Here is a 25,217-nt window from a genome sequence, read left to right as displayed (position 1 = left end):
ATGGCTTCGGATGAGGCGCAGGGCGTGCCCGCGGGCGGGAGGCGAACGCGCGCGGGGCGGGGACAGGCGCCGGGAGCCGCCCGGCCGGGGCCCGCAGGTGCCGGGGCCGCGCGAGCCGGGGGCGCCGCGTTCCCGCCGAAGGGCGGCGGCCGCCCCTCTGCAGCGCGCCGCGGCCGCCACCACGCCTGCGCCATCCCCGCGAGGGAGGGGGGCAGCGGGCGGACGGGCGCCGCATCCCCGGCGCGCGGAGCTGCGGGCGGCGTGAGCGGAGGCTCCGCCGCGCCTCGCCGGAGCTGAGCCGGGAGACAAAGGGGAGGGAGACGCCGCCGCCATGGGGGAGCAGCTCCGCGCGCAGCCCGCGGCCGCCGCGGGGGCACCGCCCGCCACCTCCTGCTCGCTGCGCGGCGGGCTGCTGCACAACGGCTTCCACCCCGCGGGCCCAACGCTCAGCAACGGCGGCTGCGGGGAGGCGCCGCACCCGCTGCTGCTCCGCCCGGAGCAGCCGCCGCTCGGGCACGGCTCCCCGGCCAAGAAATGCAGGCTGCGCCGCAGGATGGACTCGGGACGGCGGCACAGGCCACGTAAGTGACGGGCGCGGCGGCGCGGCTCGGCACCCCCTCCCCCCCGCGCGGCCCCGACCGGCCCCGCGCCCGCCCCGAGCACAGACGCCCCCCCTCCCCTTTGCCGGGCGGGTGGAGCGGGGGCCCCTGGTGGCGGCCAATGCGGCGGCGGAGGCAGGGCACGGCCCCGCCCTGCACCAATGGAACGGCGGCGGGCGGGGAGCGGCGGCCCGGCACGAACGCGGGCGGACGGCACCCCCGCAGCCAGACAGCGGGGTCCTGCCGGCCGCACAACCTCCCGGGCGCTCCCATGAAGCTCATAGCGCACAAACAGCACTGTAAGTAGCGGCCGCGCAGAGTGGAGAGGAGAGTGGTTGCTGCGAGCTCTGAGCTATTTCGTCGGGCTGGAGAAACGTATAAGCAGAAACAGATTTGGTGATGTGCTGCTTGTGAGCGTTGCCTCTGGCTTTTCGTTGGTCTGGGAGCTGTCAGCGAATTGGCTGGCTGTCCTGCCTCGCGGTTTAAGGATGTAATATCTACGTTTGTGATGTGTTTGGTTGTATTAGCCTTGGTGGTTAGGAAGCAGCGTGCTTCATTTGCTTAGCCTTGGTTAACCTGCATATAGGTGTGGAGCTGCTGTGCAGTGCCTGGGCAGCCACTGTCAGCAGAGCAGTGCAGCTGGGGGAGCACCCTGGCCCTGGGCACACTCACTTTGCTTTTCCTTCAAGTAGAGCCAACATATGTTTACCTTCTTTTTTCCGAGTTCAGCGCATTCTGAAGGGGTAATGAGGGATAGAGGCAGGCTCACAGCTGCCTGCTGCCAAACCTGGGGTTATCGCTGTTCAGTATGAAGTGTTGTGTGTTCCACTACTCCGTGTTGTTTTTTGTTTCTAATACTGAAATAAATACATGCAGGCTTCTCTCTGAGGAGAATAAAATAATCAGAAACATCCTTGGAGAGATGCAGTTTTCCCAGGGCTGCTTCTTCATCAGTGCCTTCTGCTTGTCAGATGTTTTTGCTGAGCTCTGCGTGCCCCTAGCCTCAGCACGTTCTCTCTGTTGCAGAATCACATAGTGCTTGTGCTACCTGGGAAAAATTAATGTTGGTGTGGGCTCCTAACCAAATGTAACGTGTTGGTGACCCATCAGTCTCTTGTGTGGACTGTTTTTGTGGAGTTTTTGTGCAGCTTCAAATTTTCGTTCAAGAAGAAAAGCTGCAGCTCTTGGATTAAGTTGCGTGTCTGTTTGATGCAAGTAAGAGGACACAGCACTTGCATATCAAACTTCAGAATAGTTTTTAAAGCAAAGGCTTGTGGGTTTTCATGTTGTTACTCAAACCAGATGGAACAAGGGATTTAGTTTCCTTCATATTTTGAGGGGAAAAGAAAAAAAGCTCATCAGAGTGCTGACCCAGGTGGCATTGGCTGTATTGCCTGAAATGTGCAACAGCTTCTGGAGAAGGCAGGGGTGGGAGCAGCAGGTGAGAGCAGAACCCTTTAAGGCTGTGCTGTGTGGTGTTTCTTTGCTAAATAAGAGACATAAATTCTTGTTGATCTTGTTCTTCATTTATGTGCAAGAGTAAATTTGCCATTCAATGTTAGTCTTGCAGGAAAGTGTGACAGCACTTTGTCCTAGATTGAAAAAGTTCATTAAATGTGACTCCGGTTCTGGTGCTGAGAACTTTTAGGTGCATCCATCTCCAGAACACACTATAGTCCCGTTTTTCTGGTTTTTATATTTAATCCCAGCCTCTGCAGATGTTTGTTCTGTGCCTGGGGACACATTGCAAAATGCAGCATGGTTGCCACATGATGTGTAAGCCTTGAGTATTGATTGCGGGGTTTGCTTTGCGTAGGCAGGAAGATAATTGGCATTTCCTAATATTCCAACACACGAAGCTATCTTTCTGTAGCAATAATTCCTTTAAATCCTCACAAATTACATGTTGAGTGCTTTTTCCTTTCTGCCGAAGCGAGAAAGCCTTCTACATTCTCTGGCCCTTTTCCCCTCATAGAAGGGAAGGTTTGCTTTAGAGCCCATGGCCTACCTGCTGCTTCCCCTTCTGCTGAGAAACAGATCTCTGTGTGGTTATTTCTTAGCTGAACAAGATGAGTTGTTGCTGTGTTAGGCAACAGTGGTGTGGGCCAGTTATGAGACTGGGGTTCAGGTTATCTTGCTGTATCACAGCACATCGTAGCAAAGACAGAACAAGTAACTGTTACTGTGCCTCATGCTCTGATGTGCTCCACCAGAGAATAAAACATTGAAACGTTGTGAATTTTTCCAATTTGAAAGCCTTCTGTAGTGTCACAGTGTTCAGTTCAAATGGGATCTTTGAACTGAAGAAAGAGAAAGAATAGTTAGGTGCCCTCCTTGATCCCTGTGCAACAACACTGCAGCTAAGTAAGAACAAAGGCTTCAGCATGGCAGGTAGCTGGAGTGGTGCTTCACAGCTCTCCTGTGACAAGCATAGGGAAGAAGCAGCTGGACGCCTGAATTGAATTGGTTTTCTTAAATGAAGGTAAAACTTTGAGGCTGCTGTTCAGGGCAGTATCTGGCATCTCGCCCCAAGTCAGTAGGCAATAGGTAGAGGTCAGGGAATGCATGCTCAGAGGTGTCATGACTGTTTACAGCTAATGCATGTTACGGCTGCTGTGGTTAATGTCTAAACACTCGGTTGTTGCTTCTCAGCAAATAATGTTTTTAACCAGTATTTCCACTGTTACGTCTGCGATGCTTGGGTGCAGCATAACTGTGTAGCTCTACTTAAGCCCAGTTTTTTTGTCGTGTAAGACCTAGTGGTGGTGTTAAATGTACGGTGCCACAATTACAGTGTGGATTTTGATGGAGAGTACAGAAGTGAAATGGTTTTGGTCGACACAGTGAATAAGTATGTGCTGTTGGCAACTGAAAGTTTGTCTGGAGTAGTGGAACATCCCACAGGTTTTTAATCTGATGGGAAACACTTGAGCTGGTTGGTGTGTTGTGGCCAGCATTACTGTGAGTCCCAGCTGTACTGCTAAGGTTGTGCTTTGCCAGCAGGAATGGGAAACAATACAGATCTTCTCAGTGCCATTGGGCTGGGCACTGTCAAGCTGACTGCTGGTGGGGAAGTTCTCTTCAGCTGATAGTTGTTTCTTACAGCTTTGTGAGGTTGGCTTTTGGTAGGTTGGTTTTCTGTGAGGCTGTGCAGGTCAGGTAGTGACCCAATCTCTCATTGCTATCTTCAGAAATCAGTTTGTGTTAATGAGAATACGGAAGTGTGGATGGTTGCACCTGCCTGGCAAACAGCTCTGCCTTCTGTAAAAAAGTTTTTCTTTCCCTTGCTGCTGAGCAGGCAGGTGTTCTGCAAGGCTTCACTGCTGAGAATGATCTGGAAGGCTTCACTTAATGTTTGGGGGGATTTATTTAGCTGCAGATCTGCAACATTTGAAGAAACGTCCTGTACTAAGCTGCTAAAATTCATCTTTCAAGATGCATGTTTTATTTCCATTCAAAAGAAAACAAAACACTTCCATTTTAAGCCAGGTTTAACTTACTCAAAATAACTGTATAATTGGGAAGGAATAACTGAATTTTGTGTAAATTGTTATCAATGTCTTAAATGGAAAGCGGCAGTGAGAATGTTAGCCCATCTGGCATGTGACTCTTGTTTTTTGTTCTCCCCCTCCTATTTTTAGCTTTGGCTTTCTCTCCATTCTTCCAGCCCCAGTTAAAGCAGAAATGTTCTTAGCTTGCCAATGCATCAAGCTATGGAAATGAGATGAAAATGAAATCATAGGATTTCATCACATGTGTCAGGGAGGAGTGAAAAAAAAGACAGCTGAATCGAAGGTCTTTTATCTGAGATATTCATGGTGACGATAGCAAAGAGCGCTGATAGCACCATTCAAGATACTGTTAAAATACTGAGATACTGTACCTGTGCCTGAGGGGGGTTAAACAAACAAAAACAACAACAACAACAACAAAAAAAAACCACTCTCTAAGATAAGTGTGGGGAAAAAGGGTGGAAATTTCCTTATTAAGGAAAGGGTGAGTGGGGCTGGCCAGGTTTGCCCAAGGAGAGCTGCAGAGGTGTTATGCCAGTCTTGCAAGGGGAGGTGTATAAGCTGAGACTGCTTTAGCAAAAAAAGTTATTGCTGGAAATTGATCACAAATATATTGAGGTCTGATAGAAAGAAGGAATCGGGCGTAGACTCTTTGTAAGACTTGAAGAGTTATAAGACTGAGCTAACTTTGTTGTGGTTGTTTAAATGCATGAAGGAGATTGCCCTTTGTTAACCCCTTTAACAGGGCACTGTTGCTGAGTGACACAGGAGTTTCCTTTACTTCCCCTGTAAGGAAGGAGTTGTGACGAGGAGCAGGTTAGGATTTATGTTCCTTGCCCTCTTCTGTGCCTTAAATAGCATGTCAACTATAGGACTTCGAAAAATCTTCAGTTCTGGATGTAATATGTCTTATAGGAAAAGCTTTATGGGTTCATACTGTTCAAAGTTTGCTAAAAAAACTAGGTTAAGTGTGTCATGGAATTTCTCATGGGTGGACCTTTCCCCCAGATAGCACAGCTGTTAGTGTGCATCAGATTACCTCATTATGCAATGCTGGTGATACCTTTGGTTTGCATTGTCACATGCTGCTGCAGCTAGGTTTTAGACTAATAAGAGACTTTATCTGTCGGTAACAAACCAGTAAGTAGTTGGTGCTGTTTATTAACATAAAGAGAACAGATTTTCACAAGAGGGTAAGTGGAGCCTTTGATTTACAGTAGGCTTTTAAGAGCACGTGGTTCATCTTGATGCTTTCTGTATCAGTTCTATGAGATACAGGTCTGCGTTTTTGCGTTACCGCTTTTTATGGCTTGTTGCAGTGCAGAGTTACAGTGGAACAGTTTTATTTTCCCCACAATCATAGATTACATTGAGCCATTGGGCATATTGCAGGCTGTCTTTGAGAAGGAGATCAGCTGCAGTGAGCGTGCAGGTACACAGGAGGGCTGTCTGCAGGTGCTGGGGAGACCTGATAGTGCGTGAGTGGTGTGTTTTGTTTCCAGGTACACTGATGGTTACAAAAGCTACAATGAGTTAAGAGTTAAAATAATCACTGGGATACATGACTGTTGCTACTGAGATTCCAGTTATGTGGAAATTATGTGAATATCACCAGAGCTCATTAGCAACTTGGACTCTTGATTTATTTCCTAATTGGTTAATGAGTCAAATTATGTCTCCTTTATTGCAGGGGAGTTGGAGCAGATTGCCAGTGTTAGCAGCTGTGTGAAGGATTCTAAGCTGTTACTCTGTGTGACTGAAGTAACAGTTGTTGTCTGATCTTGTGCTCTCTATTTACTTGTGCTGCTGCTGTTTTAGGGGCAAAGTCCTTTTTTTCTGCAGCTCACCATTTAGCTCACAACAAAAAGGACTTCAGATCGACAGAGAATAAACTGGAAAAAAAAGTTTTTGTATTTCCACTTGTTTTCTAAATGCGCTTCATGTACCTACACCAAGAACTATACTGACTTGAAATAAGTCAGTAGTTAGTGGTGGTTTTTTAACAGCGCTTCTTAGTTGTTAACCGCAGCTTCTCAAAAAGCAAAGATGTTAATGTCTTAGCAGTCATTTATGGGTAACTCTTAAGTTATTAGTGCTCACACTTTTATTGTCAGGTTTGTATTTGGTAAGAGGAAGAAATGTGTCTACCCTCTCAAAGATTAAATCTACACAATAGCTTCATAGCAGCTGTCAATATAGATGGTTTGTATCAGAATTTACGTCTGCAAGGTAGAATGTTGGAGTGTTGCTTCTGGTTAGTGTTAGTTTGGGTTTGTATGGCACAGTCCAGTCATGTTGCACTTAATATTAAACTTTTTACTTGTGTAGTTAAGATGCATCCAATATGGAGAAGACCTACTGCTTCAGTATGACAAGTAATTAAAGTTCTCAGCAGCTTAAGCAAAGATTTGTGCAAATCTCTAATGGGATTGATGTCCTGAGCTCCACTGTGTTATAATGCAGTATGGTGTGACTGGACTATTTTTACCTAAATATTTCTCTTCTAATTCCAAAAGTGATTGACTTACAGGTTACTAAATGATGAAGTGTTTTGCATCATCAAAATAAAGTTTGTTTTTAAAATGCTTGAGTTGTTCATGGTTCAGGGACCCCACATGCCAAACCTCAAGATGGACTTTGTATCAGTGCCTTGGCATTTTGCAGCTTGTTGGGAGTGGGAAATGAGTTTAAACAGTCTTTACAATAGATAATAGTAGGTGCTCTTAGGGAATGTGAACAATAAGCAAGGGACTTCATGGGAGCTTCTTTGTGTTCTCGCTGTACTTATGGAAAGCAGGGAGGAATTGATGATTCCATCATTTGGTATACAGTACTGGAACAAAGCAGCTGTTTTAACATCTGGCACTAAAAGGTTTGGGGTTTTTTTGTTGTTGTTTTTTTGTTTGTTTGTTTGTTTTTGTTTTTGTTTTTTTTTTTCCTTTTTCTTTCCCCTTCTGTTTGTAATAACAGTTGTGAAATTTAGAATCACAGAATACCCTGAGACTTATGAGCTGCTCAGCCAGCCAGCCAGGAATGAGGCATTGGCTGAGCTCTTTGTGGTGAGAAGTAAGACTCTAAGCTTCTTTGAGCCCGGAATTTAGTAACTTAATGCTGCTCTGTGCTCACCTGAGGAAGAAGTGTGATCAGTATCTGATACACTTACTCAAATCCTTCCCCAAGTTGTTTATAGCCGGGTTCACCAGTAGAAAAAAAAACAACAGTAATGCTTATGGTGTCCATGGTTTGCAGTTCACCTCAGCTCTAAGTTGGGGTGCCCTGCTTGGGAGGATTGCATTTCTATCATGTCAGCCTGCTTCTTGCTGCAAGCAGGGAGATGATTGTATGCCCACTGTTCTTGAGTACTTGTGATTTAAATTTGTCTAAGAACTATTGCTAGCTGTTGCTTTCTGCAGTACCTGTGCAGGCTTGTCACTTCTTGTTGCCTCATAAAGTTACTTGGCTTACTATTTAAAACTTGTGCATATATAAGCAGAGCAGGTGAACTATCCTGAAGTAGTGGCACATGCATGCTGAGAAGCAAACAATGTCATTTATTGCATAATTGTCTGATAATCTAATACATGCACCAGCAGAAAAGATGACTGTCAGTGGGTTTTAAACACCAAATGTAAAACAGCTCGTTCTCTTTCTGCTGGTATGTGCAAGAATTGTAACGGAGGTGCTAGTTCTGTGGGTTGGAGTGACTCCCTGCAGAACAGGAGAGTTACAGGGTGCTGCTCTGCAGATGAAGCGCTGTGATTGTGGGAATTCGATTGGTGTTCTGTGATTCTCTGGTATCAGAAAGGGAATTGTAGGTGGTAAGCAGTGGGAATGTGATTCTAGAAATGTTGCTCTCCTGTTTGGTTGTGTCCCCCCTAGATTACTTTAAGAGTTGGTGCTGGGAGTCAGACTGTGTGAAGTGTTGTGGATGTGCCCTATCAGGAGGCTGAAGCCTGGCTGAAACGTTGAATGTTTTCCTGGGAAAAGTATTTTGTGTTGCCAGAACCTGGTTCTTCAGAGAAGGATTTTTTGGGACTGTCGTTATTCTTTTTGTTGACTGAGGCTTTATGGAGTCTTATCTTAGGATATAGTATATGTAAATTGGATGCATAAGTGACCACCAGCTTTCACATACAGATGCTGATGCTGTAACGTTCACTCAGCTGTCATTCAACAAATATTTTAAGTGTTGTGGCTAACCTGTGTACTTATGGTGGCTTTCTCTTTCTTCTTCCCCACACCCCCATCCTTAGCGTTTCCATGGTTTGGAATGGATATCGGTGGAACGTTGGTTAAGCTGGTCTACTTTGAACCTAAGGACATTACTGCAGAAGAAGAACAAGAGGAGGTGGAAAACCTGAAAAGCATTAGGAAATACCTGACCTCCAATACAGCCTATGGTAAAACTGGCATTCGTGATGTCCACCTAGAACTGAAAAATTTGACTATGTGTGGACGCAAAGGAAACCTGCACTTCATCCGCTTTCCCAGCTGTGCCATGCACAGGTTCATACAAATGGGAAGTGAAAAGAACTTCTCCAGTTTGCATACTACGCTCTGTGCCACAGGAGGTGGAGCTTACAAATTTGAGGAGGACTTTAGAACAGTAAGTGAACATTTTGTGTGGGCTCAGTGGAAGTGCCTGGGTGGGAAGGAAAAAAATAAAACCAATTATGGGATTCTTTTTCTCAGTTAAAACTTGCAGAGAAAACAGTTTGCTCATCTGAATTCTTTAAGATTAACAGTATCAATGCATATTTTCTAATTGCTGGAATTGCTGAGAACATGGAGGGGGCGAGGGAGGATGTGGGGGCTGGTGTGTATTCTCCCTGAATTGTTACTGTGTTGTGTGTCTTAAGTAAACATTTAGAAGCGTACTGATGTGGTGGTCAGATGCCTTGTAATCAACTGAGGGTGTATTACCATAGCTTTGAGACTTCATTGAGGAAGTCACTGAGGAGGCAGTTGCCTGTCATGCTAGTTATCCTATACCGGAATGTGTTCTTGCAGAGATTAACCTGGGTTATTTACTTAAACAGTTCTGATTCTTCTATCCCTAGCTTCCAACCTGATGTTGATGGTGAGGGATGGCAGCTTGGGGTGATAGGTTACAGTGGCTGCTTATCTGTAACTGCTTCTGTATAGAGAGCTATCATGTCCATTTAACAACTGGTTTTAAATGACAGTCTTTGACTTTGTGCTTTTCTTTTAATTCCAAGTTTTTCTTAGTTAATACCCCTCACCTATCAGGGGAAGAGAGTTCTGGAAGAGGTGAACAAGAACTCCAACTTTTACTCTGTTGTGCAGTGACTTTCAGTAAGTGCAGTGTTTGACATGAAAGGAGCCAGTTTAGTGGGTGACTGTCAAGTTCCTGCATTACTGTAGCAGTCCACTGCTAGTACCGGATTTTTTGTCCTTTAGCTTGTTTGCAAGTTGTGTGTTAGGCTCTACTGATGATTGAGTTTTCAGAAGGGATGGGTTTTGTCCTTCTTGCATTGTGTAGGTAATGTCAGCCACCATGAGCTGAGGTGAGTCCTAGCACTAGTCAGCGTGGCCTTAATTCTGGTTCTGGAGCATCCTTGCATGTGCCCAGGGATGATTCAGGTCACATTATCTAGTGACAATCAGAGATCATTTTATGGCTTTCTGATGAGGCTGATAATTCCTTTTGAACACTCAGTATTCCGAAATGCAGTGCTAGAAGTTTTAGTTGAAGTTGTGGCTAGCTGTTGTACAAAAATGAGATCTCATAGCTAATTGTTTATGGACATAAATCCTGTGTCGTGTGCTACAACGCCTACGTGCAGATAGTTAAAGAAAAACACTATAAAGGTGTCTGGAATATTTTACAGCATTGTGCAATCAGTGGAGTGCACTTACACCTGAGGTGAGTGCTTTGGACACCCTTTGTTGGAGCTACTCAATCCACACTGTCATTTAAAACAAACATTTCTTGGCTCAAGCTGTGATATCCGCAGAGTATTACAGAAGCAAAATACTGTCGATTACATGAAGGTTTGCTTGTTTAGTATCTCTAGAAGGGCGAAGTGTCCCGGGTATGAGCGCTTAAATTGTCACGCCACATTAGCTATTTTAACAGCAGCTGGCTGTCTCTGTGTTTTGCTGACTAAATTGACGTTGGACAACAGCTTCAGAAGTGCACTCAAAGTACTAAAGTGCCTGATCCAAATATTTGTTCGCTTTAATGTACCTACAGAAGTAGAGAACAAGGGCCAAGTCTAATATCCTGCTGCTGCAGAACTCGATATTATATAGCGCCTTGTAGGGGGGAGGCGTTAAATCTTACTGTTCCTGTTAGAAGCAATGTGGAAAAACTGAAGTATGGTTCTAGAAGTTAATTTCTTGAAGAAATCTGGCAAAGTGCTGTGCAAAGAAACTCATGAAACGGCTGGGGTGGTAATGTAGTTTGTTCTAGTTCTCCTTTTCCCTGTGCACATGCTTTTAAGTAATTTTTCTTTCATAGTATTTCTAAATGTTTGCAGGACTTTCAGGATTGTGTAGATTTAGGATGAAAAATCCAAATATTATAAAATAATGTACTCAAATCCAAAAGTAAGTCTGCTTTTAAAATTGCAGTTATTATTTCTCCTTAAAATAAACAAGCAAATACTTTTGTGCTTTTCTATTTCGGTGTCTGATTTTGGCTGTCTAAATAAGTTGAATAGGTTTGTACTAGACACCTCTATTGCTTTTGTGTATTTAAAAAGTAAAACTGGGAGTCATCTTTTGTTTTCCTGAAATCTGTGCTCATAGGAAAGCTACTACACTCATGGAGCCAACTAGGTCTGACCATATGACTGACCTCCCTGTCTTGTGATCCATGCAGAAACAGACCTGGAAAAGTTGTTGAGGACTTGCATGATGACTGCTAGCAAAAATGATCAGTAGCCTTCAAATCATTTAATTCACTCCTAAAATCTGAATGCTTCCCTCAGAAGTAGGAAAACTGAGTGCATTCATTAAACTAGACCAATTAAATAGTTTTACCAACCATATGGTTACACTTAATGCTCATTGAAGAGCATCAGCAAGTAATTCACTGAAAGAACTGTTTCCAGCTTAGGTTTTTCTTGTGTATATGTGACAGGTTTTTTGTTTCTTTTTTTCCTTCTCGTTTTGAGCAGCTGGTCTTTATGGCTTATCGTTACTTTTCTCCAGGCATTTATCATCTCTCCCCATCTTCTTTAAATGTTTAAGCCTCATCATCTCTTTAGATATGGAACGGACATGGACTCTCATATGCATGTAATATGAAGCTCTAATGCTCTTTGCCTCTTCTGTGATAGCAGTTGTGCTACTTTGACAGGATCATGCAATTATGAGAGATAAACTTACGACTATCACTTAGATTTCTAAAGCAAGGATCTCTGCAAGGTGGGGGAAGAAAGGATTCTTCAGACCTCTGTCAAAAGTCTTCCCTATTGCAAAATTCCTGTTGCCTGATAACTGGGGAGCCTGATTTGGCTCCACTGAAATTTCACTGCTGGTTTCAGTGGAAGTAGGACCTGAGCCAAAAGCCAGTGACTTAGTAAGGCACATTGAAAGGTGGGAGAGGAAGTCTGTTACCAGCACAGATTTAGATGTTGACCTTCCCTATAATTTGTAAGAAAAATAACTAGTGAGGAAAAAAAACTTCTTCCTTCCTTAGCACTGGGACATGAACAGAGTGTCTGTGGATGACTAGAAGACTGTATTTCACAGGATGGCTGAAGTTGGCAGCGCCTCGGGGCCCTTCTGGTCCACACCATGCTCAAGGAGTGACAACCAGAACATGGTGCATAGGACTATGTCTTAGTGACTTTTGAATATCTCTAAGGAGGGAGACTGTACAACGTCTGTGGGTAACCTACACAACACAGAAGTGTTTCTTGATGTTGAGATGCAATTTCTTGCGCTTTGGTTTGTGTCCATTGCCTCCTGTCCTGATGCTGGGCACCACTGAGAAGAGCGCTGCTCAGTCTTCTTTGCAACCTGCCTTCAGATATTCATCTTTATAAAAAAATTCATTGCCCTGTTTTGTAGGATGTGTGAGTTGTGTAACTTTAGGTTTGTGTGAGACTAGCAAGAGTCATGCTGCATCTCACTTGTTTGAGGAGGCTGGAAACCTCTGCTGGGGGTTATAGGTACTGGACTGTAGCATAGGAAACTGGGCTGGAGTTAAGAGTCATCTAGTAAGCAAGTGAAGTAGCCACAATAACTTCCATTAGTTGCCACTGCAGGAATCTAGGGAAACTCAGAGGGCAGTGGGTAGTGACATTGTGCATCTTCTCTCCATCAAGAGAGGGAAGACATCCTTCCAGCCACCTGGACAAGAGGGATTCTGCTGTGGCACATGCTAGGCTGGTGCTTTACTTCCCTAAGTTGATGCAGTGTTCTGCATTCTATTCTGCCTCAGTGGATGTTACGCTGACCTTTTAGTTGCTTTAGTCTTTGTCTTTTTTGAATCTGAGTGGATGTTTTCCAGCCTCAGGGTGTGGAAGGAGCTGGGAAGAGTATTGCATCAGAGCTCAAAATGGAGCAGGTTTGGAGGCAGGGGTTTTGTTTGAGGTCAGAGCAATCAAAACATAAAGCAAAGTATGTTTCTATAACGTGAAGGAGTGGTAATGGGAGGGAGATGAAAAGCAAAGATATACTGAGCTATTATATATAACAAAAAGAAAAAAGGGAGCAAAGCCTGGAAGTAGTATAAAAGCCAAGGCGATGCAGTGAGCAAGGCTGTTGTAGCTGATAATTAAAATCTTGCATTTCTAGCAGTTTGTTACAGAAGTATTTTCCTCTTTCTCTTTGGAAGTCCAAGACACAGATGATCTCAAAACTGCATCTAATTTTTGATATTCCAGAGCTCAGAGTTTGAATTTTCAGTGAGATGAAATCTTTCACAAGCTGAGGGGTGTATGCATAATTATGCATGCTGATGTTGGTCTGTGAAGCTTTTCCCATCAGCAGGTAGGTCATGGCTGCCCTCAACTCATCTGAAGAGGACTGGGATGTTTGGTGTTCTTGCTTGAGGTGGAAGTATTTACACGCTCATGAAAAGAAACATGACCCAAGTCTTCTGCTCCTGTGATTCCAGACTTGAAAGGAGCAGTAAGTTGACACTGGTGGTTTTTTCCTGTCAGGGAAGCTTTATCAGCTGCCCTACTGTGGTCACATCACAGTGTTGATCTTGCTAGGTTTGAGTTGCTGTCATGCTGTCTGATACGTGAATACAGCTAGAGCTGGCTTGATGCTGTGCACATTGTAAAAAAGCCTTGAGCAGGCAGCGTTGTTGTCCAGTGCTCCTTGGATGTTTAAAACCAGAGGGCTGGGCTTTCATTTTCCTCAGGATTGGTCTATGCATGGTAGCAAGGAACCTTTTGCACATCCTTGAAATAAGCTCTGTTTCAGGAGTTTGCTGCTGAGGCTCGTACTGTCACTTGGAAGCAGTTGCCACTCCCTTACTGTGTTGCATCCAGATCATGAAATAGTTAAAGTTCTGAGTTCCTGCTTTTGGGGGTCCTGAGGAATTCTTTGAGGTTCACTGTATTCTGTTCCCTTCCTTCCCCCTGTATTTGAAAGCAGTCTGAAAGAGGAATTTCTATGGTCTAGCCGTAAGGCAGAAAAAGAAGTTCCATTATAAAATGTATGTTTTCCCTGTAACTATTGTAAATTTTCCCTTCAGGACCCTGAATACTGCCCTGTTCTGCTGTTTTTCCTCTCACAACACCACTTTCTGATGTAAAATCCTTCCAGAGGGGGATGCATGCTGAATACAGTTGCAGGAGTGCAGAGCAGGTTAAGTAGAACAGTATGCTGTCTGCCTTCATACCAATGGATGTAAAGGACTGAAAAATATCTACAAATACCTACAAATGGATTTTTGTAAAAAGTTGTAGGACAAACATCCAATTAAAGTGGGCTTACTCACAGAACTTCCATTTTTCTTCTGCATTTCTGCACGTAAACTTCAGCTCCCATAGAGGAAGCAGTTTGTATAGCTGAAAGATGAGGATGAAGTGAGTGGGGTGACGTCAGGTGATGGCAGCAGGAAAAAAAAATCATCCCATAAGTCTGCTCATACATTAGTTATGATGTCTACAGGCATATCTATTTTGTGATGCAGCTGAGCTGCTTCAGTCGTTGTGAGCAAGGAATGAATAGAGAAGAAGCAGTTCTATATACAGTGAAAGGGACTGGGAAGATTGTGGCCCTGGCTCCAGCGAGGCTCCTTGTATGAGGCTGGGTTACTGTGTTTCCTGCAACTGTGGCATGATTGGTGCTGAGGGAGAAAAAGGCTGGTGGCTTGCTGTTCTGCCCAGAGCCTCCTAGATGGGATGGGTGAACAGCTCATGGGTATCTGAAGGCAGGCATCTGTGTGGAATGCTGATGCCAGGCTCCTGCCTTCCAAAAATGAGAAACAGATTGCTGTAACTGTGCAGAAAAGGAGATTTTGTTTTCTAGCAACATTATACATAAAAGAAGGCAGCATACAGTTTTTCTCCTTACAGTATATCAGCTATTATACGTACCATGAAGAGTAAATTTTAATATCTTCTATACATGGAAGGTTGGACCTAATAAAACTTATTCTTGAAAGAAACCTCTGGTTAGCTTCTCTTGCTCTGTGGTGGGCTGAGCAGAGAGTTGGTAGAAGCAAGGATTTTGTCTGTGTTTCTGCTCTGATGACAGAAGTGCTTTTCTTTTAGGTTTGTGTTGCTCGCTGGTATCTTGCAAGAACTCACACTTCCCTAGTTGTGAAAGCATATAATAGTTGTAGCTGGTTGTTTGGCCTACAGAGTAGGCAGAGGTTTAAGCAGAAAGGGCCATAAATCTGCTAACGACTCCCGTTGGGGGCTTCTGTTTCACAGCATGCTTGTGCATACTGCATCTCTGCTAGGTCATGTTCTGTTGTGCTGCATCTAGTTCATACAAATAGAGTAAATGAGGGAAGTGGGGCTCTTGGAACACTTCAACCACAGAACTATCATGACCCGTATAGCTGTTGGGAACAAGATTCTGTGTGCAAAACTTGTGGGTTTTAAATAAAACAAATACAGCCTCAAACTAGCCATGGCTTTGTGGACTGTATTTAACACTGTGGGTGAAGTGCGTGAATCATTTACTGTGTTAATCCCTTTTACCACAGTTGGTCTCCTAGTTGGAGGTTTTCTCTCTAATGACAAGGAATAGCTGAAATCCAAGATGCTTGCAAAAAACAGCCCTAAGATTTTTGTAATGTTTCTTTAATTTCCACCCTCTCAGTTTATGCTTATTCCTTTCATTTGCCTGGCAAATGGTTCAAGTCTTTTCAATGGCAGAAGGACAGTATAAATTTTTGTAGCCACAACAAAGGAAACCATACAGAGATATTTCTGATGTAGCAGAGGAAATGCTGATACACAAGAAATGACCCCCCACCTGTGTCTGTTGTCCTATGAATAACTAGATTTACAATGAGGTCTTTTAATCTGCTTGGGAGTTTTTGTTTTTGTTTTTGCTTTTTGCTAGTTTTTGTCTTGTATTATTTCTCTTCTGTGGTTTTGAGTGCTGGCAAGCACAAAAAGAGGACAGACCTCAACAGTAGAACAGCTTTCAGTCCAGACAAGTTAGAGCTGCACAAGAGTGAGAAAACTTAAGGGGAGAGATTTTAAATAGCTCAAAAGAATGTAACCTATTGGCTGTGCCTGTTCCACAGAAATAACTTCTCTTTATAGTGACTTAATACAGCTTCCAGAATTAGAAGTAGGAGGGAAGTAGCCTCATAAACCATTAGCTGTTAAAAAAAAAAAAGAAAAGCACATCCTGTAATATGCAAATATTTGAGAAGCAGCTCTGAACTGCACAGCTCCTTCTTGCTGCCAGTACCCTGTTGCTCTTTCTGGTAGAAGTGGAGCAAATGAGATGCATTGTGCAGATGTGAAGATTCTAATGACCTCAGGATTTGGATGAGCAAGTTTTCTATTCTAAACTAAGTGTCATCTAGAAAGGAAACTTCCTACAGATTGTCACCATATCCTATTTCTAGAAACGAGTCTAATTTCTAATTCTGGTAAACAGAGTGCTGTGACACATAGGACTGTCCACTGAAGTGCAGTCCTGGGTGGCTTGTGAGATCTGAAAGACTCTCTGTTTTAAGCTCTTAGAATTTTTTTCTGCCCTCTGATAGAGTTAATTTTTATGAACATTATGCTGGGGACATCTGCCTGAGGTTGGTTTTGTTTGCTTTTTGGGTAGCATTCCCAACATTTGGTAAAAAAAACTGTGTCTTCTCATGAGGCATTTTAAAATACTGACTGTAATTTAAAGAAACAGCTCTCAGGTCATTGATGAACTGCTGTAAAATAACATTGTGTGTGCATAATCCAATGCATACTTAATGCATATTATTATAAAAATGAGTACTTTGTAAAGCCTGAATTATCTTCTTGTCTATCTGCGGTTTCCTGACCACACCACTTCTACTGAATACTGCATTAAATTGTGGGAAAACGTAGCTGCATGATGAGTTAAAGCACTTTGCATCCTCAGGATTGCTGCTTTGCCCACAAGTGTCACATGCAGTCCTAAAGCTTCAGAGGACATCTCTCTTGGGTTGTCAATAAAGGGGAAGACGTTTACTGCCACAGACAGTAAAAGAGAGGGAAATATTTCTTGGACTGCTTGCAGAGTATGAAATACTTTGAAGGTAAAGGAACTGAAGGGCAGTGCTTGCATGGCACGTTGTTTTGAGAGGAACCTGTTGTCAGGCCAATAGCCATTTCCTTTTGATTTCATGCTTAGACCTTTGCACTGCTTAAATAGTATGATGGTTTTCTATTAAAGTGATCGTAACGCTTCATCAGAACCTTCTCTCCTTCTCTGTGTAGAGTTACACTAAGAAATATTTATTAATTTCTTGTTCCATTCCAGATTGCTGATCTGCAACTCCACAAACTGGATGAGTTGGACTGTCTGATCCAGGGCCTACTTTATGTTGATTCTGTTGGTTTCAATGGCCAACCAGAGTGCTATTATTTTGAAAATCCTACAGATCCTGAACAGTGCCAGAAGAAGCCTTACTGCCTTGATAATCCGTATCCTATGCTGCTGGTTAACATGGGCTCGGGGGTCAGCATCCTAGCTGTGTATTCTAAGGACAATTACAAGAGAGTCACAGGATCCAGGTAAATATTTATTCATTTATTTGCTTAATATTTCAACAGATAGGAGCAAACAGTGGCTGTAGATGCTGCTTCAAGTTGTGTTAATCTTCCCGTGTCTTTTAAATCTTAGTAGTTGCAAGACTGGAACTAGCCCAGGTTTTTGTCAGAGCAGAGTTTGGATCAGTGAAATCATTTATCCAGCCTCACAGCTGCCTTGGTCTCTTGGTGTTCTTTCCTACTTCCTATCTCATGCTGTGAGTTACTGAGGTTGAGCTCTCCTGATAAATGAATGTTTTCTGTACACTTTGATCCTTCATCATTGCCACAGTAGTGAAGAAAAAACAGTTTGGCTGAGCAAAAACCTCTTGCTTAATAGTTAGGATATTTGTACATAATACAGAGAAACTTTGTAGAATTGCCTCCTGCCACTGGATTTTGGCAGAGGGATCTTAGTGGTTCTTGTTTCCTTATTGATTGCAGTAGACTCTGGATGATTCTGGTAAATTAACAAAAAGCAGTGTGTAAAGACTAGAATTTGATTATCTGTGTTCTTGAGCATTGGTATGATTTCTCCTTGTGTCAGCTAGTGCTCTCTGGAATCATTTGTAAGACGCAGCTGAGTTTATGTGGTTTCTGGCCTGCGTTCAGTAGAAGATTAAGATGTGGTCACTATTTAAGAGCTTGGGAGTTCAATGGTGTAGATGCAGAATTTTGCTCTTAAGGTTACAAAACAGTTTGAGATGTGATTATGTTGACTCATGGATGTGACCACAGTAAATGTTTAGTAGTAGGAGCTACTTCAGTCTGGATGTGCATGTTTTCAACTAGTATTAACAGCACACATGCATCTATGTACTTTTTCCCTCATTGGTACGCTTTGTATTAGTAATATGAGGACTTTAAACAAAAAAAAGTCCACTTCAAAAGCAACAACCAGAGAAACTCTGATGTACTTCTAATCTTTCCATTACAAAAGGGAAAACATGACTGCAATGGGTTGTTGACTTGTTACAGATGGTGAAATCAATACTGTCTCATGGCTGATGTCAGCTTCCCGCTGTTCAGATATTGAATGTATTAGAGCACTACTGACTGTGTTGTAAAAGACTTCCTATAATCTAATAGCACTGACTGAATAGTGTTCCTGTCTAACCTTCTGTGATTTTTGTGAAGTGCAAATTTGTCTCACTGGTCCTCTTGTTTACAGTGGCTCCAGTCAGCATGACTGTGATCTGTGCCAATAAGTAAACTTTATCGAAGGTTAAGGATTAAGGAAGTATTTAGAGGTTAGGAAGTTAAAGTTCACGTCTGTAAAGACTGCAGAGTCCACAGTAGAATTTTAATTGTGAGTTTATAACCTTTTATACCTAGTTGAATATTCCCTGCTAAAGTCTGTAAACACTGCACTTCATTCTGTGCAAGGTTTTCAAATGATATGATTCTCCTTATTCAGAGTTCTGTGGGTGCCAAGGCCGACATTCTGGGCTGATGCTTTGCTTTGAACAGAATCCAACTAAACTGTCATGCAGAGATACTTAGTTTTGTTTGCCATTTATTCTTTTATCATTGACTCAGGTGATCTGCTGGTTGCTAGTTCTTGTCCAAAGAAAACTTGTTAGAGTACCACTGGTAGCAGACTGATGTCTGTAGAGTTGGACTGAGCCACATTCTCAACTAAGCATTTCTTTGTCATGATTTCTCCTGTTTAGATATTAGGAAGAGTTAGAACTGTGAATTCGTGTTAAGCAGGAGCTCAGCAAAGGGTGTCTTTCTGCACTTCTTTGAGGGTTGCAGGATTACCATTGGTAGCTGTGTAGACCGTTTTGAAACCAAGAGCCTGAAGAGCTGTGGTGAAAGCTAGTTCAAGCTGCTGATCTCAAAGAAATGTGCTTTTCTAGTCTGGGAGGAGGAACGTTCCTGGGCCTCTGCTGCTTGCTGACTGGCTGCGAGACATTCGAAGAAGCACTAGAAATGGCTGCAAAAGGAGACAGCACCAATGTGGATAAACTGGTGAAGGACATTTACGGAGGAGATTATGAGCGGTTTGGCCTTCAAGGGTCTGCTGTAGCCTCAAGGTACGCTTTAAATAAGCTGTTTTCAAGGAGTTCATAGGAAACTTACTGGGCATGCTGAGCTGAGTGCATAGTCCCTGAACTATGCACTGTGTCCATGTGGAACTGTCACTCTGAATGTATCATGTAGTTTGTCCTTGGATCTCTCACCTACTTCTTACCTTTATTTTTTTTAATTTTTTTTTAAACCATATATGTATGTAGTTTGCTTTCATTGAATTACAGTTACTTAATGAAGAGGCATCTTATTTCTTTGTATTTTCAGTATGATCACTTTTCATATTTCATTATGGCTAAAGTTAACAGATATCAAATCCAAGTGAAACATGTTAAATACATTTCTAAGGGCTTTTAGCACTCCTAAATACCTTGTGTTAAAAGGAATAATTTTCCTTCCACAGCTTTGGCCATATGATGAGTAAAGAAAAGAGAGATTCCATCAGCAAAGAGGACTTGGCCAGAGCTACTTTGGTCACTATCACCAACAACATTGGTTCTATTGCTCGCATGTGTGCATTGAATGAGGTAAGATGGCATGTTTACTATGAGCTTAAGCTGTTTAGCAGCAGCACAGTAACATTACCAGAATACAAAAATTCAAATTGCTGGTGCAGTGGATATGTAACTGGCCTTAGTAAATATGCGTCTATTTAATGATCTGTCCTACCTTATTGGATTTGTCATGTATGCTTTGGTGCAAAATGTAAGGTACTTTGATCTTCGGAAGTAGGGAAGAGGGCAGAAAGCTTGGCTTTAAAGCTCTGCTTGATCCACTGATCAGCAGCTTGGAGCTGCCCAATTGTTCTCAAACTGTAATAAATATGAATGCCTTAGTAATCTAAATTAATGCTTTTAATCACTTCTTAGTTAATAGCAGGCCTTATACCATGACAGATTGTTTTATTTGGCTTGTTTCTGTAGCATGATGGATTAGAATTGTATTTTGTATTAAATCTTCTTGTAGATGTGGTACCTACTATATTGGATCAGACAGAAAATGTAGTTTATTATTCTAACTCAGACTCCTGTTAGTTGCTTGTTGCATTCCTTTCTTTAGACATGGTAACTAAGGATGGATCGTTGAGTACATCTTCCCAGCTTCCTATAAATATTTAGGAATTTCTTTTGAGCTATAAGTTCCACCCTTCATTATTATACAATAACTGATCTCTTTCTGTCTCATCTCCAGAAATTTGCCTATATTCATATGCTGTTTTTAGCTCTGCAGAGCGCTCCATTAAAAAGAAAAAGTGCTTTTTAAAGATTTTTAAAAGAAGTAATCCAAAACCCCAAACAAACTTGCAAACCAGCTTCATTGGGTGCTTTTTTCATTGTTGTTGCTTGGAGAAATAGCAGCTGGTTAATAACTTGTCACTTAATCACAGCCTTTCTTGAGTGGTAGTAGCTGATCTAGAACTTACTGATGTGTCTGAATACTGAAGTCTTCCTTCCTTCCATCTGTCACTTCACTTTTTGAATCTCAAATTTCAGCTACCATTTTTGATTCAGCTGCTAAATCTCCTCAGCATTTCTATACCATTGACTTTTAACTTTGATTCTGTTGATTAACTTTGTATGCCAATAAGTGTTTGTTGCTAATATCGTTTTCTAGAGCCACTTATAAAATACTTTGAACAGCAAACATCTGTGTGTGTGCATTAAATTCTAGTGGTAACCTCACCACCTCACCTCATTGTGAAAAGTGGCTATGTACTTCTTTTTTATTTTTTGGCAGCTTGTCTTTTTTCAGTCCTGATGATTCTCTTTCAAGTCTTCTCTTTGCTTTCAGCTTCTTTACAGTGTTGCCTTGTGGCATGGAGTTCAAGCAGCATTGTACAGGGCTATCAAAGCATGGAGAGCTGCAGCAGGGAACTGCGTGTGATTCGTTCAGAGGAAGAAATAGGCTACTAATGAAACTAATGCTTCTGAGTCATGGTGAAAAAGTTGCTAACATTTATGTTTTGTGGACAGACTTACATAAAAGAGAGGTGATCTGCAGCATTTTATGGAGGAGAATAGTTTGAGATATTGAGTCCTAGACAACATCAAAGTAAAATTTACCCAACATTTGAAAAATAAATTTCTTCTGTGGCTTTAATAAGAGAAAACTTAATTCAGTGGCTTTGTATGTTATTTACAAAGGCTTCAAACATGTTTGTCAAACATATTGTTGCGTGGCAGCAGCTACTTTCTAGATAGTGCTACTTTTTCCTCAAAGAAAGCTATTGTTCTGATAAATACTCCAGACACCTGAATTGTTTTTATGAGATACAGCTCTAACTTGTAACAGGTCTGGCAAATGAAATAGCCAAGTGAGAGCTGTATGCTTGGAAAACAGTTGAATTTGCTATTATTTTGTGAAATGCTGAGTGTATTAGATTAGGGTTATAGTGAAGTTCACTTTGACGAAATCAATTTATGCCCTGAAGCATGAGTTTTCTTAATTTTTTTTTTCAGTGATTGCGGCCTTAATGTTGTACTGAAAATGACTTGCATGTGTGCAGGAAAAAATGAGGCTGGGGAATAAATGAAATATTGAGCCTGCAGAACTTCAAAGGAAAGTTTACTTGCACAAAGTTGGCAGCAGAGTAGAAAAATCCTGTAGCCTGGAACTGTTTGGCTACACATCATTGGAAACAGTTTGTTCTAGGCACAGCAGATCTACATAAAGGAAACCAATCTGCTTGGCTTACACTACTCACACTAGCAGAGCATGTAAGCATCTCTACAAGCCTTCTTGTGAAAGTATGTGCAGGATGGATTTTCTTATTGCATCATTGATATCAGTTCCAGTGTTCAGTTAAATTGACAAATATGTGTGTATGTAATGCGTACCTTACTCAAAGGTATACTGCAGTTTTCTACTGCAGGGCAGTTGAGTAGTTGAGCCAAAACCCCAGAGTGGAAGAGTTCATATCATTGCCAGGATGTTATAGTTTGGTTAGCTAAAGCAAGTGTTTATGCTTATGAGTTTACCTTTATGAGTTTAAAGCTTCTGTCTTTCAACTTCAAATACTTCAGCTGTGAACAATTCCAAAGTAAGCTGGCAAGACTCTCTTAAGAGATAAAGTAGCTGTTCTCTTGTCAGTTCTAGTTTCTAGGAGATTCCTTGATTTCACAGTTAGAAATTGTTAATGTTGGAAAACAGAGCTGATAGGAAACTTGCGTGTTAATACGCAGTGCTATTCTAGTAGACAAATGTGACTATTAATTTTTTTATGATTCTTATACTTTGTGTTAAGTTCTTCTTGCTTGAATTTCTGATAACAGCAGCTTAATGTGTTAACTTTCTCTAGAGGACTCTTGAGGATGTATTTCTGATGTTCCCTCAGTACTCTTGTGTAAGCTTAGGTCATGTGCTTCTGAGCAAAAATTCCCCATCTGTTTTACCAGTCTCTCACTCTTTGGAATAAAATTTTGCTTCTTTTCTTGCAACATTTATATGTGGTGGTCAATAACTAGAATTATTTTGAGACTTCTCTGTCTGGAGACCAGAAATGTAATTCAAAATACCCATATAACTTCATAGTAGAGGCAGAAGTAACCTGTTGAATGAGACAAACAGTGCAGCTGAATCTAAGTTTTGCTGATCTGCTTTTCAATTTTACAGAACATCGACAAAGTGGTATTTGTTGGGAACTTTCTCAGAATTAATATGATTTCAATGAAGGTGCTAGCATATGCTATGGATTACTGGTCCAAGGGACAGCTGAAAGCTCTGTTTTTGGAACATGAGGTAAGGAAATACGTGCTGAACTGCTGTTGGTAAGGAAATGGTCTTCTGCTTTTTGAGTTTTTGATGGAGTTGAAGGGGAGAATTTTCATGATGTTGCTTCAGAGTGAAAGCACGAGTTCTGCATAAATATTTCATTATGAGTTCATTGGAAAATACCCCTCATTGACTTCCTGGATTCACCACTAATCTTGTGGTATTCATTGCTAAATGTTGCACATCTTAGTCTGCTTCCTGACCCTGGTACCAAATGTGCCCTGCTGGGGGCTGTTCCGTATAAACCTCAACTAGGATGGATTTTGGCAGATGCTTTTAAGGGGATTGTCATGTGGCTGTGTTTATAAGGAAAACTGCACTGCCTCCATACAACATCTTAACAGTAGTTCTGTAGTTTTATATAAGTGTGTGTGTGTACATATATTTTTTTATTGTTTTAGAGAATTGTATAATACTTTCGTTGATATAATACTCTCTTGGGCTTAAACAAGATCATGTTATGCTGTAATTCAGATACAGAAAATACGTGATGCATCAGGGTGCATCTTGTAAGGAAGGCCTTTTTAATTGCATTACTAAAATGGGAGGCATTACATGTTCGTGTGCCTAATTTGGGAGTTTGATTAGTTTTGTTTTCTTGTCTTGTTTAAAGGGTTATTTTGGAGCTGTTGGGGCGCTTTTAGAATTGCTTAAAATGACAGATGATCAATGATGAAACGGTCTGAAGAGATTTCTACTGCAGATGCTGCTGGATAAGTGTGAAAGCCACTACAAGGATGGAAATGAAGCCATTATGATAGTTCTACCTGCTGGATTTGTAAATAATTTAAAATCCTTTTAGCTGATCTTTAACTTCTGGGTTTTGAGCTTATACTTCAGTTCATACTGGGAATACTGAGATTTTTTTTCTGTACACTGTATTTTTTAGGGGGAAAATGTGCAACGTTGCCAAACCTACAGAGTTTATAGAATTATTTTAACTGTATACTGTTTAATGTAGGACCTGTGATATAAGGCATCTGCTTTTCTTCTGGGGTTTACTGATTAGTGTGGTAATTTTAACTTCATTTAGTAATCACTCTAGGAGATTTTTTTCTTATTTTCATGACGTTTCATGATTTGTTCTTGGTTTCAAATGAAACTACAAAGCTGATGCATTTTACTGTGAAAACTCGTCATTGATTTGTTGCCTTTTCTCTTTAGATGAGATGCTTTTATTTAACACCTTTCCCTCACCCTGACAAAACAATAAATAAAGATACAGGCTTCCTGTGGCTATGTGGGTTTCTTGGCAAGACCCCAAGAAAACCTCAGGAGTGAGGGAATGTGTGGTTAAAGGTTAATTCTTCAGTTGTCCTGATTTTCAAGATCAGGAACAGGCTGCTAACTTGACACTAAAATGAAATCCTATTATTGTTGAAAGTCTGCTTTGTCTGGGGAGCTCTTTAGTATGGTAGTTATTTATATGGTACGTACTTGGTGATAGATGGGGAAGGGAGGAGATTACTTCAATTTATTTGAAGACTTTTCTGTAGTCTGTGATTCCTAAGTTGTTGGTGATCAACAAGCATTAACTGCATTATCCAAAGCCCAGCTTATAAAGCTAGAAAGATTATTACTGATGCATTTTCTGTTTTCAAGCTAAGGCTTGCTTTCCCTGCAGGACACCAAGGTTTAAGTGTATGTTCCAGTAAGTTATTTTCTACCTTGGTTTGACTGGTGGACCTCTCTAGATACTTGCGTTGAGGTGAGACCCTTCTGAAATCTATGTACTTAGCTTCATAGCGTGGGCAAGCTTGCTTTTCCTAGGCACCTTGAAGGCTCGCGAATCTGAGGCTGAAGAAGTCCACAGCTTGTTTTGTCTTGTAGAACTGTGTGTCATGTCACATAACATTAAGGGCTCATCGGAGGGACAGTGTAAAATTCAGACACGTGTATTATCCAATATATTTTTGGAAGGGGGGTTTATTCACTTTTTTAATAATCATTAATTTCCATATCTCACAGATGGTGAAATGAATTCATACTAACCCAATTGTTAACATGTCTGATGGAAATAAAGACCACCACTGTTTTGATGACTTTAATGCGTCTGTGGAATTCATTTCTTGGAGTCAGTTACATGACAGGAGTAGCTGCTTTGTGATGTATGACACACTGTT

The 25,217-nt window shown here is 41.9% G+C and overlaps 1 protein-coding gene across 2 annotated transcripts; it reads left to right on the top strand.

The window, feature by feature from the left end:
• The first annotated feature begins 213 nt into the window (after positions 1-213).
• PANK1 (pantothenate kinase 1) lies at positions 214-25,136 on the top strand. Of its 2 annotated transcripts, none has more exons than XM_072339910.1 (7): positions 214-581; positions 8,365-8,717; positions 17,021-17,274; positions 19,152-19,328; positions 19,727-19,850; positions 22,936-23,061; positions 23,708-25,136. In XM_072339910.1, exons 1-7 carry the CDS (start codon positions 332-334, stop codon positions 23,765-23,767), a joined length of 1,344 nt encoding a protein of 447 aa, XP_072196011.1. In that variant the 5' UTR covers positions 214-331; the 3' UTR covers positions 23,768-25,136. The 2 variants fall into 2 exon arrangements, with proteins under 2 accessions (XP_072196011.1, XP_072196012.1); XM_072339911.1 differs by lacking the exon at positions 214-581 and adding an exon at positions 783-898.
• The last annotated feature ends 81 nt before the right edge of the window (positions 25,137-25,217 follow it).

The sequence above is a fragment of the Excalfactoria chinensis genome, chromosome 6 (genome assembly GCF_039878825.1).
Source record: "Excalfactoria chinensis isolate bCotChi1 chromosome 6, bCotChi1.hap2, whole genome shotgun sequence".
NCBI lineage: Eukaryota > Metazoa > Chordata > Aves > Galliformes > Phasianidae > Excalfactoria > Excalfactoria chinensis.
The sequence above is the reverse complement of the archived record's forward strand: the minus strand, read 5'-3'. Positions and strand labels throughout refer to the sequence as shown.